The sequence below is a fragment of the Gobius niger genome (genome assembly GCF_951799975.1).
Source record: "Gobius niger genome assembly, chromosome: 10".
NCBI classification, from domain to species: domain Eukaryota; kingdom Metazoa; phylum Chordata; class Actinopteri; order Gobiiformes; family Gobiidae; genus Gobius; species Gobius niger.
The window spans coordinates 6,617,532-6,632,155 of record NC_136861.1 but is presented as its reverse complement, the minus strand read 5'-3'; the positions used below and the strand labels follow the sequence as shown (position 1 = coordinate 6,632,155).

The following is a 14,624-nucleotide window of genomic DNA, read 5'->3' as shown; positions in this document are numbered from 1 at the left end:
TTGCATCATTTATTTTTGTATTTGTGTCACGGCTTCCGGGTACTAGCAGAGAGAAAACATGAGAAAAAAACATTAAAAACTCTTAAAAACAACCATCAATATTTGTGAAACTCAACGGAGAGTTACTGAAACTACTTATTTCTCAGACTCATTGCCAAAAATGGCTCCCACATACTGCTAAAAAAGTAATATTTACTAAAGTCGCTACTTCCGAGGTTAGCGTAGCTGCTGCGCCGTTAGCATTTATCTCCACTAACCCGGATGTACCGATTTTGGCAAATATTACTTTTATAGCAGTAGGTCCAGCATTTTTGGCTAATGGGCCTGATAAATAAGTATATTCTGAGTTTCAGAAATATTGAAAAATTTAAGTTTCTCGCACATCTCGGGACCCGGAAGTAGAGCTGTGACGATTGTTTCACTCGGACCGTTTTCAGGGACGGACTGTCAACAACAAACATGGCGGCCGCTTACTCGTAACCCAAGAGACGTCTGACAAAGCCACTGATTTCATCGCATATTTCTGAGGTAACGCGTTCTTTCCGTTTGTGAAGAGAATAGTTTCATTTTCAGACATTTCCGCTCCGTTTCATCGCTTTTAATGAGCTTTACGTTTATTTTCGTCACCGCTCGTGTCAGGTGTGCAGTTTGACAGACTTTACCGCTGCATCAAAACTTAAAGCATTTCCAACCTGTCGATTATCGCGATGAAGCTGTTATCAAATACTTTACATCGTTTTGCATTTTTATGAATATGTCCTAGTTTCCTCTGACCCAAAAACACATTTCTGTCTGTTAGATCGATACTGTCGCGCCTCTGGGCTGCTTTCTATGCCAACAAAGTCGATATTTGAAGGGCACGTTTGAGGGCAGCGCCAACGCCACACACACATACCCTCATTAAGAAAAAACGACACTTTTTCAGGTTTTAAATGCACTTTAATCAAAATACGCATGGGTTGATGATTTGCTTGCTATTGATTTTGATTATAAGTGTAGTTAGAAGCACAAATGTCATGTTGTGTATAAATACCAGCTTTGTCAGGCATCTTCTTTTTTGCTATTATCACTACACAGACTGACAAATCTTAACCTCACGTGAATTGCATCTACCACGAACAATGTGGATCATTAGGCACTTGAAAAGTCTATGTATATCAAACTAAGTCACATTGGTTTTGTATAGGACTGCACAAATATGACTAAGTTACAAACAGGGGCCGTTTGGAAACCAGCAATGACACAAACATCGAAACAGTGAGGCGAAAAACACAAATGTAAAGGTCAAAGAATAGACTCAAGCATTCCCTGGACGTCCTCTGTCCATAGACCTCTAAGTATGTATCCCAATGAGAGAAAAGTATGATAAGGTAAGGCAAGTTTATTTGTAGAGCACAATTCATACGCAAGGCAATTCAAAGGGCTTCAAAGTTACATAAAATTACAAGAAAATAAAACATCAACATAAATAATAATTGATTACAGTAAAAAGCAAGAGTAGATAAAAAAAACTTTCAAGTGTCATATGCAGTGGTCCTGGATTTGAACAATCAGAGCCTGTCTCACATCCTCAAGAAGACAGTGTTCAGTCCTGACTCTGGGAACCACCAGGAGGCCCCTCCCTGAAGTTCTCAGGGCCCGAGATGGTTCATACGGCTGTAACATGTCAGAGATGGACTTTGGTGCTAAACCATGAAAAGACTTGTTACAAACAGAGCTGTTTTCAATTCTATTCTCTGAGAAACAGGAAGCCAGTGCAGAGACCGGAGCACTGGACTAATATGGTCGCATATATCCTGGTTCTGGATGTACTGCAGCTCTAACAGCTCGTTTGGAGAGGCCAGTGAGCAGCCGTTACTGTAGTCCAAGTTGAGTAAAATATGTTGATCCGGTCCTTATCTAGTGATATATATATTTTTAGAAAAGTAAAATCTACCAAATGTGAATCTGATCATGACTTTCACCTATTCCCACCAAATTTAAGGAAACGTATCAATTTATTTTAAATAGTTTATTGTCAACAGTTTGTAGTGGTTTGGTTGGTATAAATTGGCCATCTGGGTAAATGGAGGCGTGGCGAGGTGCAGGGGCGGACTGGCCATATGTCCATTCTGGAAGAGCACAGAAGGGCCACTGGCTCTAGGGCCACCGGCCTGGCCTCTCACTTTTCTCCTTAACCTCTCACACTCTGCCGTAATCGAGCTTTACCCAAATCTAAAAGCTTAAAAGAAAAGCATCCAAAAACGAGGATGAAAACGGAACAAAAATGTGCCGTAAAAGCAACAAATAAGTGACAAAAACACAACAAAATGTGACCAAAACGTGACGACAAAGCGATGAAAAAAGCGATTTAAAAACAGCATCCAAAACATAAAAATAAAAAGAATAAAAACAAGAGACAAAAACACAACACCAACAATGCAAGGAAAAAGTGACAAAAAAATGCGGCGATAAAAAGTTACCATCACTTTTCTAGATTTTAGCTTTCAAATGAGGCGTTACAGTGTTGCTCTCCAGTCAAGAAGCCTTTCGATTTGGGTAAAGCCGAACTGGAGAAAATGCTCTCGGTTAATACGGGTGGTAAGAGGTGTTTGTTGTTGTTTTTATGTCTTTGTGGAAGTGTCGCATTTACGCTAATTTGGCCCAGGCTGGTAAGAGTCCAGTCCCAGTCCGCCCCTGGCGAGGTGAAGGGTGGCAAGGAAAATGGTTTGTGGAGGTGTGGTCCTGCTCCTGAATCTAATCAATAAAATACTGACTCCATATAAAGCTCACAGAGGCGCTTGACATTAGGCAACCTTTATTTAAAACAGTATTTGTCTGGTGATGCCTGAGTGATGTTGTTGTCCTTCTCTCAGGGACTCCGTGCGGTGAAGATGGTGGTGAAGGTGTTCTTCCCGCAGTGCTGTAACCGCGCCGACAGCGGTTTGCTCGTGGGACGATGGTTAACGGGACACGACTCCGCTGTGGTCCTCGCTGTGATCCACTATCCCTTCATCCCCAGCGGCGTCAAGCAGTACATCCAACAGGTTTGCCCCGGCTTAAACACAGAATGATCTATTTTACGGCTGTAATGTTTTGACGTGGCGGTAATGCGTGTTCCCCGTGTGTTTAGATGCAGGCCCGCAGCGGTGTGGAGCTCTCGGTGCTCGGCTCGTGGAGTTTGCCCAAAGAGGGTCAGGGCGACGTGGACAGCTTCCTCCGGGACCTGAGCACCATCTTCCCCCAGAGACGCTGGCTCCAGATCAGCCGAGAGATGGGGAAGACGGGCTTCAGCTGCAGCGTCCTCAACACGGAGCGCAGTAAGGAGTCACAGATAAAGATGTTAAACAGAGCTTGGGATTGTGTTGCATTTATCAAAACAAACCACAAGTCATGTCCCACACGGATGTTTGTTTCTTTGTTCAGGCAGCGTTTTCCAGGCTCCTGTAAAGACCGAACAGAAAGGAGAGGTAGACGAGGACAGAGAGGAGGAGGGAGACTCCGAGGAGAAGATCATCTTCATTCACTACGAGCAGCGCAAAGTGATGCTCTCTCAGCTCCATCGAGACCAGGACGGACGGATGGAGCCGGAGCCCGAGCCTCCGTCTGAGCTCACACAGGTACAACACGAATCCACATGTTACACTGCACTGAGCGTGTTAAAAAAACCTATGGTCAGTCTCAGTTATCTGCCTGGTTCTTATATAAAGTGGCCATTTTGTGTTCAATTGTGTAAAAGTGGAAGGCATTCATTTCCTTCAGGAGCTGATTATTTCTTATTGTCTCATGAACCACCGCAGTGAAAGACATTTTTAAAATATTAAACATAAAAATCTGGTTGAAAATTAAATAGGAGAAAAATTAGGATTCCATCCATATTGTACATTTTTTTTGCCCTGCCTTGACACATTTTCACTGCTTTGTGTTAAAAAGCAGAAGTATTTGGGACTCTGCTCAGCCAGTGCGTTTTTATGGCTCCATTCAGCTGTCATTCAGATCAAGCTTAGTTTATTAGTCGTTGGCAGAAGATGAGAATTTTCATTGTGATATTTCTTTATAAATTGAGTGTTTTTGTCTCGCTTATACCACTGTGCCGGACGTAGCATGTGTTTCTCTGATTGGTTAATCCATCTTTCAGTCACCGCTAGAGTTCGACTGATATATCGAGCCAATATTTAGGTATTTTAATATCGGCTGTTGCTCGATCTAATGCCAATAAAAGCTGAAAGTAATAGTAGTTATAGTAGTAATGGTAATAATAATGATCCTCCCACAACTGAAAAACATTGCATTGAAAATCGGTCACAAGTTTGTGCATCTTATTTTATGTTGTAGACTTTTGCTTATAATTTTGAGAGACGGCTGATTTTTGTCTTTAAACGAGCTCCCTCTGAAGAACCGACTAAACGTGTCCTGAATAAATCAGCCATATGCCTCTAATAAAGCGCCCCCTGCTGTCACAGGCCATCACTGACATGTACAGTTTAGAAGCTTCAAGACACAGGATTTTAGACAAGCCTTTTGGAAAAACCTGCTAAAAACATCGGCATTGGCCTTAGGAAAAGCCCATATCGGTCGACCTCTCGTCACGGCCTTCAGAACTCAGAGATAAACTCAAATACCAGACAACACAGCTTTGTAAAGATTTGGAACAGTGTAGTCTGAGCTAAAGCTAAACACAGTCCAGGCAGAATGACCAGCAGGGGGCAGCAGACTGCAGTTCTGCCCTGACCTTTATAACGCAGTCAAACACAGAGATTCTTTCAGCTTCAGACATAAATCTAAACATCAATATTAACCATGTAAGACTTATGTACGTTTTGTGTTTGTGTCTCGTGCTGCAGATGTTCGATAGCGTGTCCCGCAGCGAGCCGCTCTTCGTCCTGGATAAGTTTGACGAGGGTCCGGTGAAGTCCACGCACTGGCAGAGCGAGGGGCGTGAGGCCAGCATCATGGTGGAGCTGTCCAAACAGGCCGCCGTCCCGCTGTGCTCCCTGGTCAGCGCCCTGCTGCACCTGTGGAGCGGCTTCTGGAGCCTCAGGTCTGGACCAGGGAGAGTCTGCACAAACTCAGCACCAGTTCATTTTTGTTTAGGAAGTGGCGTTATGAGGCGAGACGCTGCGGGTGGAGACAGATATTCTTCATTCAGTCGTCAATTTTAAGATTCTTCTTTCTTTTCTTTCACCTGCTGTCAGATCCATGTGTTAATGACGGCAGGTGAACATGTAGATACGCTCTGTTGCTGCCTTGAACAGATCAGTTTGTGAATGCAAAACAACTTTCTCCAACTAAACTAGGCAAAGTGTTATCAGTCATCTTGAGTCTGACCTGAACTTAAAGGAATAGGCCACTGTTTTTACATACTGAGATATGTTCTTACTTGAGCTTAGACAAGTTCATTTGTACCTGTCTGGTCTTCATGCATGTCCTCAGTCATGTACACACAGCACAGACGCCGTTAGCATTTAGCCTCTCCCTCTCTCCTCTATAGCTCCAAAACAGGTGAGGATAGAAGCTACCAAGCTCTTCCACGGTTTCCCTATTTGGATATGATAACGTGAAGTGTTACACGAAACACTTATTACACAAAATTAAACAATGTGGATTTTCTAAGTGGATAAAAAGGGGAACTATATTGTAAGGCGTAATAATACCAGGAGTAGTTCGACATCCACACAGTAAAGTGAAGATATTATTGCGCGGATGTCAAACTATTACAGACAGGTACAAATGAACTCGTCTAAGCTAAGGTAAGAACATATCTCAGCATGTAAAAACGGTGGCCTATTCCTTTAAACAGCCACATCAAAGCAATAACATCAGCAGCTTTTTACCATCTGAAAAACATGGCTAAGATCAGAGGAATAGTGTCAAAACCAGACTTAGAGAGACTTATCCGTGTGTTTGTCTCCAGCAGGTTAGACGACTGTAACGGCTGCTCACTGGCCTCTCTAAACGAGCTACCAGAGCTGCAGTACATCCAGAACGCTGCTGCTCGAGTCCTGACAAGAACCAGGAAATACGACCATATTAGTCCAGTGCTCCGGTCTCTGCACTGGCTCCCTGTCTCTCAGAGAATAGAATTTAAAACAGCTCTGCTTGTTACAAGTCTTTTCATGGTTTAGCACCAAAGTCCATCTCTGACATGTTTCACCCGTATGAACCATCTCAGGGAGGGGTCTCCTGGTGGTTCCCAGAGTCAGGACTAAACACGGTGAGGCTAAAGCTAAAATCTGGAACAGTCTTCATGGGGATGTTAGACAGGCCTCACGCTAGAGGCTAGATGGCCAAAAAAATCAAGCCCAACCCGAGCCCGAGCAATGAACTTGAATTGTCGCCCAAGCCCGAAACAAACCTGAGAAATAATTATTGATTTAAGGCTCGGATAGGAGCATCTGCGCAGTGCACTCGGCAGCAGCACCGTGTGTGAGAGGTGCACGACTATACGCACAGCACACGTGCACGCAGCTGTAGTGCACATACCTGGGCAGGCCGAGAGATGTGCACGGCATCGGGCCAGGTTAGCATTTTTAGACTACTTTAGCAGGTATTTGATCTCTGATTTGCACAATAATATTTCTCAAAATCATCTTGGGGGCCAGAGGTTCTGTGATGGAGGGCCGGATTTGGCCCCCGTGCCTGACGTTGCCTACCCCTGCCTTGTAATACACTCATGAAACGTTGTAACTGTGTCCCCAGGATCTTCAGCGTGTTCCCGCTGCCGTTCCTTCACTCCAAGCTGTCCACGTGTGTCCAGCTCCGCTACAGGACGGAGCAGATGAAGACGCTGTGGTCCACGCAGGCGGCGCCCGACCACCGCCACTTCATGAGGTGCGTCTGGAGCCACTCGGGTTTTTCTCTGCGCGGATCAGGGTTCGTGATGTGTTTCCTCTGTGTGTGAGACAGGAAGGCGAACATCTTCGTGTCGCTGCTGGTGGACGCGGCGCTGGGCGTGCTGCTGATGTCCTGGCTCTACAGAGACGACCACATCACGGCAGTCGCCAACGCCCTGGTGCCCGCCGCCGACGTAAACACTTTGAATACTTAACTAGTATCTACAGCAAATACTTTCACTGACACTTCTACTTCTACTGGACTAATGTTTGTATCTGTGCTTTTGCTGAAGTCGTGTGTGTTGTTAACCCCGTCTTGTCGCCCTGCAGCACGTGGCCAAAGAGCTGAACGCGCTGCTGCAGTGGCTGATGGGAGCTCCGGCCGGACTCAAGATGAACCGAGCTCTGGACCAGGTCCTGGGCCGGTTCTTCCTCTACCACATCCACCTCTGGATCAGTGAGTGACATCAGTGCTGTTCATGCAGCGTTAGACATTACACTGAGTCTGCTCCTCCTGATCTTCTCCCGAATCCTCTTTTTCTTCTTTTTCGTGTTCTTCTTGTCCTCCTTCTTCTTCTCCTTCTTCTTCTTCTTTTCCTTCTTCTTTTTCTCCTTTTTCTCCTTTTCCTTCTTCTTTTCCTCTTCTTTTCTTTTTCTTTTCTTTTTCTTCTTTTTCTCCTTTTCCCTCTTTTCTTCTCCTCCTTCTTCTTTTTCTTCTTCTTTTTCTACTTTTCCTTCTTCTTCTCCTTCTTCTCCTCCCTCTTCTTTTTCTTCTTCTTCTCCTTTTTCTTTTCCTTTTCTCCTTTTGTTGTCCTTCTCCTTCTTCTTTTCCTTCTCCTTTTTCTCCTTTTACTTCTCCTTCTTTTTCTCTTCTTTTCTTTTTCTTCTTTTTCTCCTTTTCCCTCTTTTCTTCTTCTTTTTCTTCTTCTTTTTCTTCTTCTTTTTCTCCTTCTTTTCCTCCTTTTTCTTTTTCTCCTCCTCCTCCTCCTGATTCCTCCTCCCTGTGCTCTCCTCCTAGTGATTCCTCCTCCCTGTGCTCTCCTCCTTCTGATCTCCTGATTCCTCCTCCCTGTGCTCTCCTCCTTCTGATCTCCTCCTGATTCCTCCTCCCTGTGCTCTCCTCCTCCTCCTTCTCCTGATTCCTCCTCCCTGTGCTCTCCTCCTCCTCCTTCTCCTGATTCCTCCTCCCTGTGCTCTCCTCCTTCTGATCTCCTGATTCCTCCTCCCTGTGCTCTCCTCCTTCTGATCTCCTCCTGATTCCTCCTCCCTGTGCTCTCCTCCTCCTCCTTCTCCTGATTCCTCCTCCCTGTGCTCTCCTCCTCCTCCTTCTCCTGATTCCTCCTCCCTGTGCTCTCCTCATTCTGATCTCCTCCTGATTCCTCCTCCCTGTGCTCTCCTCCTCCTCCTCCTCCTCCTGATTCCTCCTCCCTGTGCTCTCCTGCAGGCTACATCCACCTGATGTCTCCGTTCGTGGAGAGCCTGCTGTGGTACGGGGGTCTGTCTGCCGCTCTGGGCCTGAGTCTGGCCTTGTCTCTGCTGTCGGACATGATCGCGCTGCTCACCTTCCACATCTACTGCTTCTACGTGTACGGAGCCAGGTACAGCTCACGCTACATACGTGACGCTTCAGAACACGTCTGTAGAGGTCTAACCTCAAAGGGAAATACCATTTATTTTAGAAGCAGCTGGTAGTTCATCCTATCACCCTGGTTCTCTCTTTATGAATGTGCAGAAAATGTGAAATAGCATGTAACTGTGAGGCTGCTGTTGGGTTTGGGGCCTGACGCTCTTGTCTGTGTTGAAGGTTGTACTGTCTGAAGGTCTACGGCCTGTCGTCGCTCTGGAGGCTCTTCAGGGGAAAGAAGTGGAACGTTCTGCGTCAGAGAGTGGACTCCTGCTCCTACGACCTCGACCAGGTGATCAGACGCAGCATTAAAGGGATATTTCAGGATTTTTGACATAGGGCCTCATTTCCTAGTTATCCAGAGTGTTGTTGATTTCTGGAGATGTTTTTTTTTGTCATTCAGGCTGTTCTTATACTTGAAGACTTTCGAGGCGCTAGGCTAGTGCAAGGCTAGTGCATTTCTATGGTATCAGCTGGCCTGCATTTAAAACAGTCTGACCCGCTCCACAGTGCACCTGAGGCAAATCACTTATAACACCAGACTAACCATATAAATGTCTGTGTCCATAGAATAATTTTAACAATTTTTCATTGAAAGTACCTTATATTTGAGCAGCATCAGCTTCGTGGTTGTATAAGTTATGCGGTGGAGGAGGGATCTGCTAGAAAATAGTCCCTCAAAATGTGATCATTCATGTGATGCAAGGTCAGTTATATTCCAAAAAATATTCTATGGGCACAGACATTTATATGGTTAGTCTGGTGTTATAAGTGATTCGCCTCATGTGCACTGTGGAGCGGGTCACACTGTTTTTAAAGAGGGGGTATTACTTTTTTCAGTCACACAGCACCAGTCTATATCACACTACAATGATGACCAAACTTTCTGTTGGTCTGTAAATGCAGTAAATTAGAATAACTGCCTTGTATAAAATGTCTCTCTCAAAATGGCTGTAGCGAATGTCTTGAAATAGGCCTCTGTCTCTTTAAGAACCTCTGACTCTTTCAGACACGCCCCCTCCACACGCTGTCTGTGGCATCAGTGGGGAGGGGGTTCTGCTGAAGAGCAGTGGTTGGTAACTCGGCTGGTGACGAAAGCTCGGAGGCGTCTCCAGGAGGTGGGGGCGTTCCTAGGAGGACTCAGGCAAACCTATCCCTAAAATGGCCGCCATCAGTTTTTACAGATTACTCAAAAATACGTGAATGTGCCAAGGCAACACTTCAGGCAGGTTTTTAATGAGGGAATGACATAATAACATGATGTAAAGCTTGAAAAAGTTGATTTTGCATAATACCCCCCCTTTAGTGCAGGCTAGCTGATGCCATAGAAATGTGCTAGCCTAGCACTAGCCTAGCGCCACGAAACTCTTCAAATATAAGAACTGCATGAATTACAAATATCTCAAGAAATCAGCAACACTCTGGATAACTAGGAAATGAGGCCCTATGTCAAAAATCATGAAACATCCCTTTAAGAAAACAAATTTGAAAGAATCAATTGTGTTTTCTTCTAAAAGCTAAAGCTGTGTATTGTCCTGTTGCAGCTGTTCATCGGGACTCTGCTGTTCACGGTTCTGCTGTTTCTGCTGCCGACCACAGCGCTGTACTACCTCGTCTTCACTCTGGTGAGAAACACAGGACAGGAGGGTCTGATGAAATAACAAGTGATTAAAGCCACACTTATAACCAGCTGAGAGCATAAAAAGACTTGATCTCATAAAAAATAATCCGGATTCTACTTTGAACTGATGCTGGAGGTGTAAAAGAAAAGCCGGTGTTGTCACATTCAGCCCACACTGCTCAGTGACAGTGAGTCTTGTGGGCGGTAAATGTTGGACTAATTACACGTCTAGACTCCGACCTCGGAGTCTCTGTACGACAGGTCTCTGTGCGTCAGAGCTGTCAGGTCAGCGGGAATCAGGCTTTTCTTTGTTTCTGCAGGTTAAAATAAATGTCCGTGGGTTGTCCATGTAAATTATTTTTATTCTCTTAAAAATCGTTCTATTTTGAATGAGCGTCTTCAAACACAAAAGGTGGCGCTCCCTCCAGGCCGGTGCAGAGGCATCTCTGCTCATAACAGTCTTCATTTTGACATATTTTAGTTTTAGTCTTAGTCTTTTGACGAAAATGTAATTCAATTTTAGTCGAGATTTAGTTGACTAAAATTGCAAGTAAATTTAGTCGACTTTGCATTTATAATATTCATTGTAATCATATTTAATCAAGTCCTCTGCTTCATGGAGCTGCTCAGAGCTGCTCCATTGGCAGAGAATTTACATGATTTTCAGAGGAAGTTTGAAAAGGAGACTAAAATCATCCTATTTTAGTCGACTAAAATATGTGGACATTTTAGTGATAGTTGTAGTCTCTTTCTTTCTTTCTTTATTTCAGTGCTCACGACCATACCCATGGTATGGAGCACAAGTTCGCAAAACAAAACAGAACAAAGTAATAACAAATATCATTTTAACAGAAGAAGAGCCTTTTTCAAAAAGGTACCAAATTTACTGATTACATTTTGACTTTGATTTTGCTTAAGTGAAATAAATTTAAACATTGAAGGGTGTCTTACATAAACTTTTGGCAAATATTTTTCTCTGTTAATGACAACTTCCGCATTTGAACATTCAAACAGTAAATGAAACTCATCGCCGACAACATTATCATTACAGAGATTACAATAGCAAAATTTTCTGTCAATGCCTTTGTATCGGCCCACTACTTTTGCCAGTCGATTGTTTCCGGTTCTTAAATTACAAATGGCGTGTCTGTGGGAGACATTCTCACACAAAAGATACTTTTCTAATTCAAATACGGTCTTAAATTCCATATAAACGTCACAAGACGACATAGTGCCACATTCTCCTCTCCATTTCTGCATAAACTGGTCCTTTAGGGTTCGTTCCACTTTGAGTTTCAACCAACGTTAACATTGGTGATTTTCTGGATTTGTTTCACTTGCAGTAACCATGGAGACATGTATTCACCTTTTCTAAACAAGTCCAACAACAGGTTGTACATTTTGCGGCTGTACTTGGTTTCCCCACCATCCATCATCTTTCCCCAGAATCCGATCATTCTCTTCTTAATCATAATTGACAAAGGGAATCGTCCCAGCTCCCCGTACACCATGTTACTGCAAGTGCGCATTTTTACTTTTAAGATGTATTTTAAAAAACGTAGATGAAGTTTCTCAAATACTTCCGATTTTTCAAAGCCCCACTAATATACAAAAAACAACATGGTTAAAAATGTGATGCCCAGCCCAGCATCGTCACATGAATCACAAGAGTTTTTAGAAGATAAACTCTTTGGAGCCAGGTGTTTAACTAGTGTCCGGGAGGTTCAAAGTCTTCATCTGTTTTTCGAAGTGTCTTTTGGAGTCCGGCCACCAGGGGGAGCTATTGCAGAGTGTCAGCTCCCGGCCATGAGGACCAAAGAGAAGTGTTTTGAACAGAATGATATGAGTTGTTTGTGTTTAGCTGCGGCTGGTGGTGGTTCTGCTCCAGGGCGTCATTCACCTCACGGTCGACTTCATCAACTCCTTCCCTCTGTTCGCTGTGGGGCTCCGGGTCTGCCGGCCCTACAGACTGGCAGGTACGAGCTCCAGTCCAGTCAGGTTCACTCAGGATGAACCACGTGACTCTACGATAACGTCTGTGTGTTTTTCCTGCAGACGGAGTGAAGTTCAGAGTCCTCTGCGATGAACCGGGGACATGTCTTCACCTGCTCATGGAGGTCAGAGTCGTCTCATCACAAACTTCTTTTGTAGGACTGGGTGCAGTTTAGGCTCTAATGGTGTCGGGAAAACAAAAGAATAGAGACAAATATATCTCTAGACAGCAGTAAAGGAAATGACTGCACGTTTCACCTCAAAGAAATGATTAGAATTCAACAGAGACAGACTGTGAATGTGAAGCTGACTAACTTTCCTCCTGTTTTTTCCCAGATAAACCCCCTGAAGAGCAGCTCCGTGGTGCAGACGTACCGCACTCCCACCTACAGCTGTTACCCCCGGGACTCGTGGGCCGCTCTCGCCAAGAAGCTGTTCGTGGGGGAGTTGATCTACCCCTGGAGACACAAGACCACCAAGACCGACTGAAAACGGCGCCCCCGGGAGGCCGTAGCAACAAAGCGATCATAGACATTAATGCTGGAAATGGTAACTTCACTCTGTCGCCCCCCACTGGACACAAGCGGAACAGAGCTTTTAACAGCAAGAGTATTTTAGGACTGAAACGATCAAACAAAGCGTCATGTAGAGGTGCTGAACTAACTTAAAGCCACACTGCGGAACATTTAAGAACAAATAACCCCAAAAAACGACATTAATTTAAGTCTGGGCAGGTTTTCTTGGTCTCAAACTCGTCAATGCGCTGCAATATAGTTCTTCAGTGGGGCATTAAAAAGCATTAAACCTCATTAAATGATTCATGCTTGAATCAAGGCCTCGTTAAGTGTCATTTAAAAAGTATTAAGTTGAATTCAAACTGGCATTAAATCTAAATTTCTTTCTTCTGTTTGTTTTCGCTCTTGACTAAACAAGCGAAAAGAAGCTTCTGCAGAAACGAAATGTCCTCAACTCGATCAATCCAGTCCAGTCGACAGGCAGGGTTTCTGTGGGGCTTTAAAAGTTATTAATTGTTTGGGATGCATCGATACCAGTATCGGGTATCGGGCCGATACCACATGCTTGTACTCGTACTCGGTCCCGATACCAGAAACCGATACCACTTGACGTGCGGCCAGCGCTCCTACGAGGCGCAGCTCTCAGCTGAGGAGAGAAAATAGCAACAAACTGGAGAATTCTTTAGTGTAAATACAATAATCCACATAGATCTGACTTTATTACAGACTGCGCTCTCTAAACCAGAGTCTGAGCTGGATTTAACCAGAGCTTAATGTTGTTAGAGCTGCAGCGTCTGCAGTGTTTACAACATACAGGCTAACGTTGCTAATGTTGCTCGCGGCTAGTAGCAGTTTTGGCCATTCTGACGCCGTTTTATGCCCAGGTGTTTATTCATCTGAAAAACTAACCCAGCGACTAAAAAGTCCTCAGAAAATCCAAATTAAAGCGAAAATGAGCGAAAATGAGCTGCAGCAGAACAATGAAAACGCTGTAGCTACTCGCTAAGTTACTACAAACACACGAGAAAATCTACAGGAGCTGAAGTAAAGACGAAAAGAGACCATTTAAGTAACATCTCAATACTATTGTTAAATAAAAATACAGAAATGAATAAAGCTCAGGCATTGGGTGCTTTTGGACATGGGCTTTTCTGTCTATGATGGACAGTGCAATAAAAATAAAAATAATATTGAATAAAAATAAAATGAATAAATGGCATCAGCACAAGTCTAATATAACTGCTCTTAAAAGTGTCGCCTACTTTGCTTAAGGAAATGTACATGAGTAAATTTACTAATTACAAACCAATCTGTGAAAAAAGTAAGAATGTTGAAGAAAATGCCTTGTACTCGTATCGGTATTCGGTATCGGCGAGGACTTAAATCCAAGTACTCGGACTCGTATCGGTTTTAGAAAAAGTGGTTTCGGTGCATCCCTATTAATTGTGCCAAAATAAAGGCCTGAAATGTGATATGAATGTAAATTTGTAATTCATGTAAATGTGACAAAAATACCAACATTATGATCGAAAACTTTCAGCTGCAGTTTTTTTTTTTTTTGGGGTCAAAAGTCAATTCTTTTTCCTGTGTTTAACCTCTTCCCCCCCACTTTAACCGACCGCATTTTCTCCAGTTCGACTTTACCCAAATCTAAAAGCTTCTCGACTGGAGCTCACAGCCGCCAGTGTAACTCCTCATTTGAAAGCTAAGACCTGCAAAACTGATCCTAATGTTGTTGTTGTTGCCGCGTTTTTATCACATTTTTGTCGTTTTTTTGTCTCTTTTTTTATTGCTTTGTTGTTTGTTGTCAGTTTTTCATTGCATTTTTGTCGCTCTTTTGTGGCTTTTATGTTGCTTTTTCTTCACTCTTTAGTCATATTTTTTTATTGTGTTACTTTCTCTGCACGTTTTTGTCGCTCTTTTGCACCTTTTTTTCCAAGAGATTTGGGAAAAGCCGAGCTGGAGGAAGTGTGCTCGGTTAAAGTGGGCGGTAAAAGATTACTACATTGAGTGCCAGAAACGTAAACCCGACACTTCCCATGGAAAGATCGAAACCGTTG

At 43.8% G+C, this 14,624-nt stretch overlaps 1 protein-coding gene across 1 annotated transcript; it reads left to right on the top strand.

The window, feature by feature from the left end:
- Window positions 1-2,873: 2,873 nt before the first annotated feature.
- pigq (phosphatidylinositol glycan anchor biosynthesis, class Q) lies at window positions 2,874-12,642 on the top strand (the record flags this gene model as incomplete). Its single annotated transcript, XM_079564453.1, has 13 exons — window positions 2,874-3,026; window positions 3,113-3,299; window positions 3,406-3,599; window positions 4,824-5,020; window positions 6,679-6,810; window positions 6,886-7,006; window positions 7,143-7,269; window positions 8,257-8,410; window positions 8,617-8,728; window positions 9,981-10,061; window positions 11,919-12,033; window positions 12,113-12,174; window positions 12,386-12,642. The coding sequence occupies 13 exons, from the start codon at window positions 2,874-2,876 to the stop codon at window positions 12,536-12,538; spliced, it is 1,788 nt and encodes a 595-aa protein (XP_079420579.1). The 3' UTR covers window positions 12,539-12,642.
- Between the last annotated feature and the right edge of the window lie 1,982 nt (window positions 12,643-14,624).